Genomic DNA, 14,852 nt, shown 5'->3' on the forward strand with positions numbered 1-14,852 from the left:
TATTTTAATCTTACCTGTGATACCAGAATACATGGTAATGGGGGATTATTGATGGAGATAAGTGATATATATGCAGGCTATTTGTTATTAATTTAATATCGTTACTGTGCTCTTGATTTATGAACTAGAAAATATAACTAGTTGCTGGTTGGCCATGTTTGTTAGAAAGCTACCTATTGTCCAAAATGAAAACAGATACAACTCCATAAAACGATCCTGCTAAATATATCTTGCACTTAGAAGAGCAAAAAACAATATACGTTTATTAAAAATATTTGTTATTGCGCACAACATCGTTTCAAGTATTCATGGTTATTTCAATAGTTGCAGAAATTCGAGTCAATGATTTCACTCGTCACTGTTTTACTGTTTAAATGGTACTAAAAAAAAATTTGAAATTTATTTTTACTTGGAGTCAATGTTTCTTTTTAGGAAGGTTTTACAAAATATTACTAGATGTACAAGAGATCCTCAAGTCTATACTATCAATCCCTTGTAAACGAGAATTACATGGCATGTCCGGGTTCTCTTTGTGATCATACACCTGAACAGCCATTCATGTGCCAAGTGTGCCTAGAACCGATGATATTTTCATAAAGCTAGGACAAGATCTTCACTTTTCGAGGATGCTATTCTTTTCTTTCTAAAAAATAACGTGTAAAACACAAAATAAGAATGGCAAACATCGCGTCTTGATAGCACACCACCCCAGTGGCACTCAAATTGACTACTATGAGGTAGCTTGAGGATAAACACCAAAATTATACATAACACAATTATTACAAGATATCGGATGTGGATCGGTTCGTCAAAAATATATAAACATCAAGGTATTCAGCAAGCGATTTTTTAAGGTTACAAAATAAAGTTGCATAGAATATTAATGTTAATAGCAATCATAAGTAACTAAAAAGAGTACCATAAAAAAAGGTGCAAAGTTTGTTTTCCACGAGACAAGAAAAAGCAGCAACCAAAGCAAGTACCATAGATAGGATTACAGAAGAAAACGGAAAAATTGGGAGCTTCTTAGCTATATCCTATTTGCTGCTGTTGCTGTGGAGGTTGGTAATTGGCATAGCCAGGATAACTGCCATACATATTGGGGTCCTGTCCAGTAGGAGCATAACCATAATTTTCATAACCCTGAGCATATCCATAATATCCACTACCATTCCACTGGTTTGGATCTGGTTGAGCCTGAAAATCATCCAAGAAATCCAAATTAATTGATTAAAACCAGTAACACGTTACAGCTAACGAAGCTCAGAATTACACAAATTCAATTACCTGTTTGTTTGATGGACTTCGGCCCCATGAAAGCCGAACATTTTGTCCACCTAAAAGTGTGCCATTTAAAACCCGCAGTGCCTCTTCTGCACAGCTCCTGGTGCATGCAGGAACATGAAAGTGACTCGTCAGAATTGGAGCAATTGCATGTAGACCACGAAGTAATTCAACACAAGATAAATATCAGATATCCAACCAAATGATTATATTACCTATCGGCAAATTGGACAAATCCACATCTCTTGCCAGCTGGAATCTTCACATGAACTAATTCTCCATACTGCCCAAAAACTTGTCTCAAATGGTCATCTGTGACATTAGGATCCAAATTGCCAACAAAAATCTGCAATAAAAAAAATCAGGTTACAGACAGGAACCAAGAATAGTAGTTTCTACATTGCAAAGAAGTACGCACAGTGGTATTATTTGGATCATTCTCGTTTTGTGCCCCTTGAGGATTCTGATACGATGCTGCATGTTCAAAGTAAAAGTAAAAAGATGGATGAAATTAAACAAGGAAAGAAGCATTTCATAGAAAAGGACACCAAACACAGAAACTGGCAAAATATACAAACTAAGTTTTCAAAGATAAAAGGCAGCTTATTTCTTAGGCACAACTTTTCAGCAAATATGTTCATTAGCAGGAAACTTTTTAAGTATCCAAACTCAGCTCCAGATGATCCATTATAAAAGCATGCAAACATAGAACAAACAAATTGCAGCTGCCTTACACGCACAATAAACTAGCACATACGAAAAGTTGGAACACTTCACTATTAGAAATGAAGTCATAACACATATAAGTACAAAATCAACACCACATTAAATTAGCAAGTGCACATATAGATAAACCAAAGCAGTAACATGCTCTGTCTTACGCCATATATATTCAACTGAGAACACTATTCACCAATATAAATGAAATCATACTATAAAATTAAACCATGAAATCAGGTAATTCCAAAAGAAAATTCAACAGAAATAGTTGTCACACACGCAAGGCCAGACTATTTGGCATTATTGGAATTTGGAAACAAATAAAATGGCATGAAGAAGTGAATGTGGGTGTGAGAGAGAGAGTATGTACCCTCTTTATATCTTACTTCTTATAAACTTCCTAGTTTTAAAGAAAGATACACATCAGTTTGCTGAGATTAAAATAAGAATGAACCAGGAAGCTGTCAAATACTTGCTGCAGGTGATTGAAAGCTTCACAAAACATCTTGGCATTTTGATAGATTAGTCTGCCCAAAGGATAAAGCATAGTCTTTCCAAAGGATAAAGCAATATAAAGTAAACTACAATTTCATCGCATAGTATTTTGGTGTGAGAAATTTAGAAAGGTAGAAGGAGGCAGACCTTTGCATCATGACTAAAAATGACACAATAACACAACCATCTGTCAGAGTGCAGTTTCTACAAAATGCAAGCACTACACACTGCTATACCAAATCTTATACCTCATGGACTAGAGATTGGAAACTTGAATTAATAAGCAACAGATAGATGAATAAAAGAAAGTAAAAACAAAACAAGATTTGTTTTAGAACAAGGGAAAACTAAAAAAAGAAACTCAAAGATGTAGTCTTCAATAATCTCATCGGTGCAAGGATAAAGAACGGGGAATAATATAAGTAATTAGATTATAGGAAATTTGTGCTATGAAATTTGGCTTAAAAAAGCCAACCAACAAATGAAATGAAAATAAAAAATAAGTAATTAGAGGCGGAAAAGAAAATGCCACAAAAAGTAATGGGCAATACATAAACGGATAACTGACCTACACAAGGCCATGGACTAAAATGGTAACCATTTCAGCTGAAATCAGTTCCAGGCTCCGAGATGACAGAGCCTCTTGACACCCTGCTTTGAGACAACAGGAGTTCTATAAGATTTTATTAATTAATATCATTTACTTAGCCCAAATTTTTAAAGGAAATTACAGGAAGAAATGAGTTTGGACTGCACATCTTCAAGAGTGTAACGGAAGAGAATCGTAAATTAAACGGTAACATTCAGGATACGCGCACCAAGGACAACTAGACACATAAAGCATTAAATACAACCACCATTAATGTATCATTATTGGAACAAGAGTAGGCATCAAAAGGAAAACAGGACAAATTTTCTTTATGCAGCATATAACTACGGAAAAAGACAAACCTTTTGACTGAGTGCTAGGGTTTTTATTAGAGGCAGGTCCAATACGCATGGGCCTCGTTGAACAGAGAACCCCTTGCATTTCGGTCATAGCTCTTACTTGTTCACTCTCATCTCCAAACCTAACAAATCCATAACCTTTTGTCCGGCCGGTGAGCCTATCAATCACAACTTTGGCCCCCTTAACAGAGGGAAACCGAGCTCGAAATGTCTCTTGCAGATGATAATCTGTAACATCAGCCGCCAGGTCTCCAACAAATATTGTGTAATCTGGGCTGTCATCGTGACGCCTCTCGCCCGCACTAAATGTTGCCCAGTTCAATCTGAAGTTCTGCCCGCCATTTGGCATAATGGTGCCATTATATGTCTGAAGTATTCTCTCAGCCCCAGCACGACTAGTAAACTCAATAAAACCATAACCTTCGGATTGACTGGTTTGCTTATTCCGAATGACTTTCACAGAGGCCACCTGCAGGCAAACAACGCACTTCCATGAGAAACTAATAATTTGAATGACTTGAACAACCAGCATGCTTGTAAACATCAGTTTTACTTTATCACCAACACGCTGACAATCATATAATAACAATTCACCAGAATCAGTCATATTCTCCTCCGAAAAGGGAATTAGGCCATTTGCAAAATTTCAGATTCATAAAATTACTGAGATTGCCCACAGAACACAAATCTTGATTAAAGGGACCACAACTTCACATCTAAGAGAGGGAAAAAAAAACAGAATATCTGTTCTCGTTCACAAATTTCTCGCTTGAACTAACATCCTCACGCACAAAAGAAAGGATTCTTAAATCTAAAACCATGTCAAAGTAATTTCGAGTCCAAATCTAACTTTGGATTAAAAAAAAATACAGAAAAGCGTCAAGATTACTAATCATAGGAAAAAGAAAAGCGGAAATACCTCGCCGGTGTGGGCGAAACAGGTGTAGAGATAATTTTCGTCCATCCAGTACTGCAAATCGCCGATCCAGAGGGTGCGGACCTCATCGGCGCTGGTGGGTTGCTGAGGAGCCACCGATTGAGGCGGAGGTTGAGCCAATGGGGCCCACATGGGAGGGGGCTGCGGCTGCGGCGGCATCATCATGTAGGGTGGTTGTTGTTGCTGCTGCTGCTGTTGTGGGTATTGCTGGTTGGGTTGTTGAGCCATGCTTGGTGGAGCCATGCCAGGTCCAGGTTGCATCATCTTTGCTCAATCTCAAATTCCACAAATTCACAGAGAAGAAGAAGAAGAGAGAGAGAGAGAGAGGGACAAATAGAAGGAAGAGAATGTGAGACTCCGCTTAAAAGAGTGGTTCAGACTCAAACCCTAACCGCGAGGCGTGTTTTTCTTTTCTCTCTTGCCACTGATATTTACCTTTTCTCTTACTCAACTTTTTTTTAAAAAAGGAAATTCATCTTTTACTCGAGCAAATATTATAAACCAGCGATTATCTTATAATATTTGGGCGATTATCAAATTAAAATAATTTTTTTATCTACATAATATATTATATCGTTATCTTTAAGTTTCATGACTTAAAGTGTTCTCGTTCTATAAAATCTCAAAATTAATATATAAGATAGTTTTTTCTTTAAAAAAAAACTTTGGTATAACCTATTCTAATTTTAAAAATAAGTAGATAAAAATATTTCATAGAATTGGTATTGATTATGACATTAGTTATTAATGCCTTCAATTGTGAATTAAAGACCATGTTTTCATTGGTCATTAATTTGAAGACTTTTCTTTTTTGTAATTGACTTTTTTTTCCCCTTGAAACTTGTTAAAATTAAGAAAAATAATATTCTAAAGCTTAATCTTTTAATAAAAATAATACCAATTAATAAAATATAAAAAAGTTTTATAAAATAACGAACTCTTTTGAAGAAAAAGGAAATTATTTTTATATAATTAAAAATAAAATAAAATTTATTATTTCTTTTGATTTAGGAGTAGTTATATATATATATATATATAATATCAAATATGAAATTAGTATTGTTGTTATAATAATAATAATAATAATAATAATAATAGTTGAATGATCTATTGTGATAACAAAAAAAAACTTAATTTATTTTGAAATTGAAGTAAAGATATTTTAAAATCTGAATTTGAATAATATAAATTTATCTGCATTTTAACTGTTTCTTGATATTTATATTTAAACTTAAATATATTTTTATGAGAACATGGCAGGTGGCAATTAACACACAGCAGATACTATTTTTCAAAACAATAAAAAAGACAAAATCATTCCTCTATTTACCATTTAAGTTTTGATTTTCTTACATCTTTCTTTTAAATCTACTTTTTTTCCCCTTTGTATCTCTGTTTTCACGACACTCATTGCAAATCCTTCGTAGAAAACTATATAACTGTAGAACAACAGAGAACATCAAGAAGCTTTCTGCAAATAGGAAATTGCCAAATTCTTACTTTCAAACTAAATGATTAATTGTACAATGAGTCACACAAAAAATTAATCATGAACCATCAACAAAGCTCATTCCTAATTCCACGAGATGAGGACGGAAGTAAATAGAAGCGAACCAACCTTGCATACATTCTACAATTGCACATAGCATTACAACTTGATTCTTAAAAAAAATTCAGGCACTTGTTATCAGCTTCAGAATCTCAGCGGCCTCCTTCAATCTTCTCTCTCTGTTTTCTTTGATAACCGGACTAGGAGCCCTAGGATTTCTGCATTACCGCAAAACAATCAATATAAAAACAAACCCATTGCTAGAGATCTTTTTGTCAACGAACTTAACATTTTAAAATAATTCCACTAGCCAAACAAAGTCTGACCTTTTCTCGTAAATTCCCTTTCTTTTAAGCTCTTCAACAAGACCGTGTAGTCGTTTTAGAAGGGCAGGGGACCTGAGTATCGTCTCCACGCCTATACTTGTGGAACACATCATCTTCAAAAGTTCAGAAGCAATGAAATAGCCCTCATTTTTATTCCTGGAAGAAGTAATCAAAGTGAAGACTTAGAATCATAAATCAACTTTCAAAGGCATTGAGCATTGAAACGACCTCAGTAACTCCAAGACGATTATCTGAACGGAACCGTGATTATGGATAAGCACTTCTAGAAGATGAGGATAGCAGGCGAGATTTCGGAGAGTTGACAACGCATGCTTTAGAACCTCCTGATCAGGTATACTCCGGCTGACTGTTTGAATAAGCCTCAGCAAGGTGTCGATGGCCCCTGCAGCCACAAGTTCTTCACAGCATTTCTGAGAATGTCCTGTAGCCATATCTGTGAAAACACACACAACAGATGAAAAAATAAAGAATAAGATCACTTGCCAGGACAAAGTGAAACGAGAATCATTCAATGTTAAAATTAGAATTTAGAGCATATGGTTGAAGAAACTAAACTGCATGTTTGAAAAGCCACTTAAAGATTTCCAATTCTAGCAACAAAATCCAAATAAAGAAATGTATCTCTCACCCAATGTTGAACAAGTGTGAAGGATGTTACTAAGACTCTTCATATTAAGCAGCTCTGAAAGCGCTGCCAAGAGTCTGTTTATGAGACGCTTGCTGTCATCCACGTTTCTGGCAGACTTTTGCATTCTCAAGCGCAAATCCAATAAATGTTCTTTTGGCTCTTTGCGTGCAAGGTAACCTTTCCAGTGGGACTACAAAAGAAGGCATATCGTTTACAAATGTTTTAATTATACCATAAAAAAAAAAGCACAATATATAACAATATAGCACATTCAAACAAAATGCAAAAGAAGTTAAGAACTAAAGCGTAGTATATTATGATGTATTGATAAAAATGAAAATACTATACTTGAATGATAATAATACGATATCTTTGCTCAGTGGCCTTTCGCCTGGCTATCCACCCACGAGTATGAGACTGAATAGCAATGGCAGACTTTGTCATCAATTTCTGTAACAAGACACCTTTCCACCATCGTTGCAATTTTACAACAGAAAACAAAAATAGTTCCAGTTGCGAACTACAATAGGCAACTGGTCTTGAAATGTGACCTACATCTTGAAATGCACGTAGCTTAGAAGTACCGCCTACATCAGAATAACAATAGATAATAGTATAAAACACTCATAAAATACGCATATACTGTCCTAATGAGGCGAGACGAAGTATAAAACACTCATAAAATACGAGCTAAATACCTGATATCCGATTTCGAATTAAATGCCCTCTAATAAAGCGTTGAATTTCCAGCGCGGCATCTCCCTGCCAATTAAGAGCCGTTAGTAACAACATATAGCAACAACAAAAAAAAAATGAAAATTGAGCTATAGGTACATCTTTGGTTCTCTGATTATAAAACCCCAGGCGGACAAACGTTTGCATCTTATAATTTTTGTCTAAATAGTCCTCAAGAAACCAAACTTGTTATTAGGCTTAGTTCACAGAAATTCTTTAATAATTATCGTATCTGCTTCTGCTAAAATTGCCCCAGAAATTACAATATTTTTAAATAGCCAGCTCAAAATACCCTAACCATGGGAACATCAACGTCAAACGGAATGCAAAAGTGCTACACCACAGTAGATCCTAAAAACAATTTAGATAAACGTACACGGATGGCAACATGGCGTCTGTAAAGAGTGGCCTTTCGCCTGGCTATCCACCCACGAGTACATGACAGAATAATGATGGCTGATTTATTCATTAATTTAAGCAACAGCAAACCCTTCCACCATCGTTGCAATTTCACAACTGAAAACAAGAATAGTTCCAGTTGAAAACTGCAAAAGCCACCTGGTCTTGAACTGCAACTGACAGGAGTAAGCGTGCGTGACTTGGAAGCACAACCTACATCACCAAAACATGAGATAATAGTATTGATGAGAAAATTATGACAGAACAACTAAAGCAAGAAAAACTTAGCTTCGTAAAATGCACTAACAACCTAATAGCCGATTCCGTGTTAAATGACCCCTGATAAAGCGCTGCATCTCCAAAGCAGCATCTTTCTCACATTTGAGAACCTTCTGGCATTTCAAGCTTCGAATGATACACTGGATCTTTACTACGGCATCTCTTTGGAACAAAAAGTCACGTTTCAGGAGCCAACCACGGCAATGCCTCTGAAACCATTAAAGCAAAGTAACAAGTTACATAATACTGCACAACTAAAGCTTCCAAAAATGCAAGGACAATCCAAAATTGAGAAAAATCACACTCCAATAGGAACTAATAATTTCACAGTGGAAACAAAATATTGAATACAAGGCATTCCAAAAATGGCCCTGCCTTGTGCAATTAACATATGCACATGACAATTATGTTACCGAAAGAAACAAGACCACAATAACTCACTAATTTCTTTGTGACATACTGGAAAATCATGCAAAATAAATGGAAAAAAAATGATTGTAAAACGTAAGCCATTGTCTTACTTGAATTTCTACGATGTGATTTCTATGTGCACAAGCATCCTTCCGTGCAATCCATCCTCGTAAAGAAGATTGAATGACAATAGCTGCCTTAAACTCAATTTTGAAGTGCTGAAAAGCATTTACACATCTCCACATTCGAAAATAAGATTGAATTTTTATGACAGCTTGAGTCTGATTTAAAAAACTTTTTCTCAACAGCCACCTACGGAAGCTTCGTTGAATTTTAGTTGCATGGAAGTGCTGCTTCTGAGTAGACTCAAAGCATAAGAACTTTTTCCAAGCAAGCTGAATGATAATGGCTGCATTTGTTTGAAGATCAAAATTAACTTTCTGCTGGGCTAAATTTAAAGTTTTGTCTTTCTGATCAAGCTGATGAATATATCTAGATCGTGCCATCCAACCACGAACAAATTTCTGTACAGTAATAGCAGCTACCCCCATATCTGATATCAAAAGATCAGGACTTAACCGACATTGTTGCTGATGCCTCCAATAGAGCCAACCCCTCACTGCTTGCTGGATAAGCTGTGCTGACCTCTTCAATTTCAAAAAGGAATGCCTATGAATGAAAAGCATGGCATATCTCTTATATGTTTCTGGTTGCTCCAATGTTTCTGTGTGATTGAATAAGCAACACATGCCCATAATTAATGAAACATACAACATATAAATGTTTGAGACAAACTGATAATTTGCATACCACATGAGAAGCTGTAAACTTGAACGGTTGGGAATATACTGCACATTGACTCTTTCCTCACTTTTAGCCAAGCTCTCAAAACAGTTTGCAAAAGGGTAGCAGCTTTTACCATCTTCACAAACTTGCGCCGTACAACCAATCCTCTGATATGCAGTTGTATTGTTCTTGCAGCATTTTCTGAGAGTGTGAAGTACTGGTCATCTACAAGAAAACGAACAATATCGAGTGGAACACAATCAAACTGCACACTTGTCTTCCTAAGCAATGTTCTAGGAAGAAAAAAGTGCAAAGACTGATTTTATGACAACATCAAAGAACTCTGGCCTGCTTCAATTCTCTTGCAATTACCCTCTCAATCCCATTGTAAATAATTATGAGTTCAGAATTGGTGAGAGTTGAACTAAGCACTGGTTTTTATTTTCACTTGTGTGTAATTTCAGCAACAATCAGAAATAGTAATTTTTTTTTTCATAGCTGTGGTAAATGTATGTAAGGTGAACAGTACCAAAAAGGACTATGCAAGTCTTCTAAGTTACCTCTTCTAATGTTGGTGTTGCATTCAGTGCTCCTGGATCTCTGTAAACTAGAGATAACTGGTTTGATGATATGGTTTCGTTCAGCCATATCTTGCCACCAAGCTTGGATGGCCTTGAATTTTCTAGCAGCATCTATCTTAATAAATAACAACAATTTGATCAAAGATTTTTATGGAAGGAAGAAATCAAATTAATTATTTGTTTCATGAATAAGATCACAGCATTGTTATAATTAATCTGATATGTTTTGTATTAGGACACTAACGTAGAAAATATTTAAATAGAACATGTGAAGTGGCATGCTGTTATCTACTCAGAGCCAACTATCATGCAGTGAAAGAACTTCAAATTGACTAGAATTATTTCCAGGACAAATCTTTGTACAAGAAGATCATATATTTCAAAGACAAAGCCCAACCTTACTACTACTATTTAAAAAAAAAGAAAGAATTATTCTCAGTTTTATTCATGATACTAGTAGTCATAGAAATCCAACTGATAAAATCAGAAAACTATCCCATAAGTAGATATAAACGAATGGCATGCATAAATAATTAAAGTTCACACAACTAGGAAGTCAACAAACCTTCATTGCCATGCACATCTGAAGCATCAGGATTTTGTGCTGCTTCAGAACTTGAAATGCATTGTACCATCCTCAAATGTCTACGGTTTGGACTTTGGCAATCATAACCCAAGAGCTTATGAAAATTTAAGTGATCCTGAAAAGGAATAAAAGAGAGGTATTATAACTTAAATTCCATAGTACGACAGTAACTGGATGTGATCATTATCCTTGTTCTGTTTACCACATTTTTCTTGACAAATAATTGGCTAGCTAGGAAAACCAACAGTATCACCACACTTCGATCATTGCAAGCACCATTATATTGAAGTAGCTCACTTATTTGAAGTACCTGAAAAAATACCCTAATTCCATTATACTACCGATGGTATCAAGGGAGAATGAGATAATGCACATGTATAATTCTTTTTTATTCTCGGACTACATACGACTGTGATAATTGGGCAATTTTGACACAATTTTGAATACCTGTAGAATATTTCAACATTGCAATGAATTCAAACATGTATATACGTATCTCTCATGCAAGTATTAATGCATTATTACATACATACATTTAGCATATGTGAATGCACACTCAACTAGGAAAATGACCATTCTTTTCCTTAATCAGCACAAAGTTTGATATTTCCCACACGAATGCTTAGAATCAAATTTTAGTACATATTTTTGTGCAGCTTGAGCAGTCCAGGTTTAATCCTATTAGATTTTTTGCACAATTGTTAGATGTACAAATAACAATATTTGTCTCACAGATTCACACAAAAGGAATTATTTACAAGTCTCAACTTTAATTAGTTCAGATCTGAGGCAAGTCCATTAGATATAAAAAGTTCGTATACATTTCTATCAATGCTTTCAATATAAGTGATGTGACATTGTCTTAAAATAATGCCAGCATGCATGCAAGTAGATATTTACAGAAATTAGGGTATTTACCTCTGGAAAGTTCCCCAGTAATGTAGTCAACTTCTGGGATAATATAAAATTATAAAGTGCATCTGAATATTCATTGACTGACATAATTGATGCCTTGCCACTTTTCTGATAAACTTCCTGTAAAAAGATGAAGAACAAAGCTTATGAACAATAAGTTATTGTCAGCAGTCAGCAGGAAATTAAAGAAGTTAAAGACCTTCATTGAACAGGAATTATGAAGTTCCTTCTGGAAGTAGTAATCAAGTAAGCACCAGATAGCTTTGCCATCAACAAGGGAATGAAAATTGTCAATAGCACAATTATAATTGTCACAAACAGCCTGCAAAAAAAAGGAACAACTAGGTTAAAATGCAGACAACATCAGGACTTTTTTTAACTATATACCACCATATCAAAAATTACAGATTCCGAAGCTCAAGCCAAAGCATAAAACTAAAGCTGAAACAAATGTAGCCGATCAACCAGCATAAAACAACCAACTACTTATGGAATTGTACGCTACCTCTTTGTATGAAACTACGACACAAAAGAAGTAAAATCTCTAGGAAGATTACTGTGATTTTATGAGAGTATACTAGGACTGTACCTGAATCCAATTCAAAAGCAACTCCAGAGAACTAGAGTTTGTACTGTTTATGAGATCCTGTTAGACGGAAGAAAAATCAAAGCTCAAGTACAATAAAAGACATGAAGCTTGAACCAAAAAAAAAAAAAGCAAACAAGAAGGGCATATATTCTTTTATAACTAAAATGAACCAGAAAACTCATCTAACGTGGAGCATACCATGCCCGGTCCGTGAATTTTTGAAATCTCCCCAACTAAACTTGTTTTATCAACCAAAAGAGGTAGCTGCAGGTCCAATGGTATAAGAAATTATATTGCTGTTATAACTTATAAGTTAACACCAATAAAATCCAAAGGCAATAATAGCAAAGAAACTTAAACAAGGTAAAATAGAGCTGCCACCTGTAAATGAACAAACATATTCCAGAGCAAGGAAAGCGTAAGTTCTTTATCTCCATTAACAATATCATCTGTCACAATCATGATGCCATCTTCGTCAACTAGTGATACACCAGCTTGCCTGAGATATTGTAGGGCAAGACCACAGTTGGCAAGTTTTTTCTTAGGAGCATCAGAGGGAACTATGATTTTCTGTCCACACAATGAGGATGCATCATAATTCTTAACCAATTGGATTGTCTGGAAAAATATATAACTAACCATAAGGATCGAAGAATTATTCTGCAAGAGCTGAATAGCTCTACACAGTTTGAGTCCATCTTGAAGATCTACAAATAAATCTCTAACCCTGAAATCATACTCAACAAGAAGTCCCTACAAAGTGACAAATCAGTCAGATTAAACATATCTTGAACTTGTACAATACCCATCTTCACAAATTTATTAGGGCATAAACATTAAAGTGAAACAGATAGTATTGCTATAAAATGCACCAAGATCCCCAAAAAAATGATGTTGCCCACATCCACCTGCAAGCTGACGCTTAGTCCCACTAACGGACAACCTCATACGAGTAAGCATAGCTAGTTGAAGGAATAACGGACCTGTTGGTGAGATAATTTGTAACCTAAAATCACCAAATGTGCTAGAAGATTTCCTTCTCCATGCATCACATCAGACGATAGAAATTCTAATTTCCAACCAAAAAGAGAGAAAAGTCAACCTACAATGTAGAAGCTTCTGTTACAAATATATCAACATCTCAAACATCAACGAAGACATACCATGGATCAGTTGACTACTTGATTTAATCCAGGATTCAGCTTTGAATAATAAAGGGGAACCCCCGTCTAATCCATCAATACCATACTCGAGTGGGAGGTAACTCTGGCATTTAGCTTTATCAAGGATAAGCACAAGCAACAAAACCTTCTTCAAAATCACATTCCCCAAATTCTCATAGTAACCTGACCTATAGACTCCTTCAACCATCTTGTTATAAGCATATGCTTTTGCTAATCCCTCATGCGAAAAAAACAGCTTCTCAATGACCATTTTCAAGAATACAGCATCTTGATCAGAATCAATATCACAATTTAACACCAAGCAGTCACCCCCAAAAATTATGTATAATCCAATCCGCAGCCAAATTGAATTATAACACATGAGAATCCTAGTGGCCTTATCCTTCAACCCAACATCGGTTACTACAGGGCAGTGTGCCTTCATATTTAGCCTTCCGTCGTCAATCGTCTATGAAACACAGCAAAGGAAATGAACACAAAATTCAACTCCATTAATCAGCCTACGGTAATGTGATGGAAAACAAACCTTGGTGACGTGATTCATCACTTGGAAGATCTCTTTACAAGTTGTGAGACTGAGATAAACCCTCATTCGCTGCTTCAAATCGTCGAAACTGCAGACATCCTTCAGAGAATCCCTCAAGTACGAAAACGAGGAATCAGGCAACTGCGTCTCGGAATTTTCCTTACCGGCGCGTGAAGAGGACCACGTCTTCCTCTGTCGCTTGGGAGTTCGCCACGTGGAATCGACTCCGATGGAGATTCCCGGAGCGCCATCTCTCTTACCGCGGGTGGCGGGAGTGGGATCGGCCACGTGTAGTCCGGCGATGGAGAAGTCGCAGCCGCAGGAGGCGGGGTTTTGGAGCAAGAAGTTGAGCCAAACGGAGAGGGACTTCGCTAGGGATTTGAGGGAGTGTTCCTTTCTGATTTGGGCCTTTCTAGAGGATTGGGACCGCTCCAATTGGAAGGCCTTGAGTTTTTTGGCGGCGGTAGAAGACTTCTTGGCGCGGCGGTGGAATGAGGAGGCGGGTTTGGAAGCGGTGAAGAATTGGGTGGAAGGAGATTGGGCGGTGAGGGAGGGAGGGGGGCGTCTGGGGGTTGTGAAGTTGGAGATGTCTTTGAGAAGTGAAGAAGAATGGGAATAGGGATAGGGAGAGGGACAAGGAGGTTCGTCACAATCCATTGCTTTGTTGTCGGACAATGGGGAGGGGAAGCAGGAAGTGAAGGAGAGAGAAAGAGGAGAGTAGACTATACTGTTCCGATTCCGACTGTGTTTTTGAATTTCGAATTTCAAATCTTCTGACCGTTTGTTTTCGCCCCAAAACACTCTTCTGCTATACGCTATAGTCTATTTGAGCGGATAGAATCCATTTATTTTTCCAGGTGAGATGATATTAAAATTAATATTTATCTTTGAAAAGTTATTAGTAAGTGTGATCTTTTGCACGGATTCGTAAATTTAGATAAACTTTCAAATTT

General features: G+C 36.2%; 2 protein-coding genes across 2 annotated transcripts; both read right to left on the reverse strand.

The window, feature by feature from the left end:
- Positions 1-746: 746 nt before the first annotated feature.
- On the reverse strand, positions 747-4,793 carry LOC113874995 (polyadenylate-binding protein RBP45). Its single transcript, XM_027513373.1, has 6 exons — positions 4,367-4,793; positions 3,451-3,916; positions 1,703-1,758; positions 1,500-1,630; positions 1,288-1,384; positions 747-1,197 (listed from the first exon to the last, which is right to left on the reverse strand). Exons 1-6 carry the CDS (start codon positions 4,646-4,648, stop codon positions 1,027-1,029), a joined length of 1,203 nt encoding a protein of 400 aa, XP_027369174.1. The 5' UTR covers positions 4,649-4,793; the 3' UTR covers positions 747-1,026.
- A 1,207-nt stretch (positions 4,794-6,000) lies between these two features.
- Positions 6,001-14,556, reverse strand: LOC113847708 (abnormal spindle-like microcephaly-associated protein homolog). The gene is made up of 23 exons (XM_027476952.1): positions 13,900-14,556; positions 13,353-13,821; positions 13,173-13,258; positions 12,829-12,942; positions 12,571-12,759; positions 12,388-12,453; positions 12,190-12,246; positions 11,800-11,922; positions 11,604-11,720; positions 10,888-10,995; positions 10,665-10,800; positions 10,079-10,210; positions 9,543-9,719; positions 8,843-9,456; positions 8,353-8,530; positions 8,016-8,255; positions 7,743-7,754; positions 7,607-7,666; positions 7,257-7,495; positions 6,909-7,098; positions 6,488-6,713; positions 6,260-6,415; positions 6,001-6,151 (listed from the first exon to the last, which is right to left on the reverse strand). The coding sequence occupies exons 1-23, from the start codon at positions 14,554-14,556 to the stop codon at positions 6,058-6,060; spliced, it is 4,440 nt and encodes a 1,479-aa protein (XP_027332753.1). The 3' UTR covers positions 6,001-6,057.
- Between the last annotated feature and the right edge of the window lie 296 nt (positions 14,557-14,852).

The sequence above is a fragment of the Abrus precatorius genome, unplaced genomic scaffold (genome assembly GCF_003935025.1).
Source record: "Abrus precatorius isolate BTA unplaced genomic scaffold, Abrus_2018 Scaffold8, whole genome shotgun sequence".
Taxonomy (NCBI): domain Eukaryota; kingdom Viridiplantae; phylum Streptophyta; class Magnoliopsida; order Fabales; family Fabaceae; genus Abrus; species Abrus precatorius.

Bases quoted from the DNA above. Each gene is read 5' to 3' on its own strand.
- LOC113847708 (XM_027476952.1), bottom strand. From the start codon at position 14,556: ATGGATTGTGACGAACCTCCTTGTCCCTCTCCCTATCCCTATTCCCAT. The intron at 12,943-13,172 runs GTCCGTTATTCC...GTCACTTTGTAG, and splicing joins ACAAATTATCTCACCAACAG to GGACTTCTTGTTGAGTATGA. The intron at 12,454-12,570 runs GTGGCAGCTCTA...TTGGACCTGCAG, and splicing joins ATATGTTTGTTCATTTACAG to CTACCTCTTTTGGTTGATAA.
- LOC113874995 (XM_027513373.1), bottom strand. From the start codon at position 4,648: ATGATGCAACCTGGACCTGGCATGGCTCCACCAAGCATGGCTCAACAA. The intron at 1,759-3,450 runs GTTTGTCTTTTT...TTGAACATGCAG, and splicing joins CCCTAGCACTCAGTCAAAAG to CATCGTATCAGAATCCTCAA. The intron at 1,385-1,499 runs GTAATATAATCA...TGCATGCACCAG, and splicing joins TTTGTCCAATTTGCCGATAG to GAGCTGTGCAGAAGAGGCAC.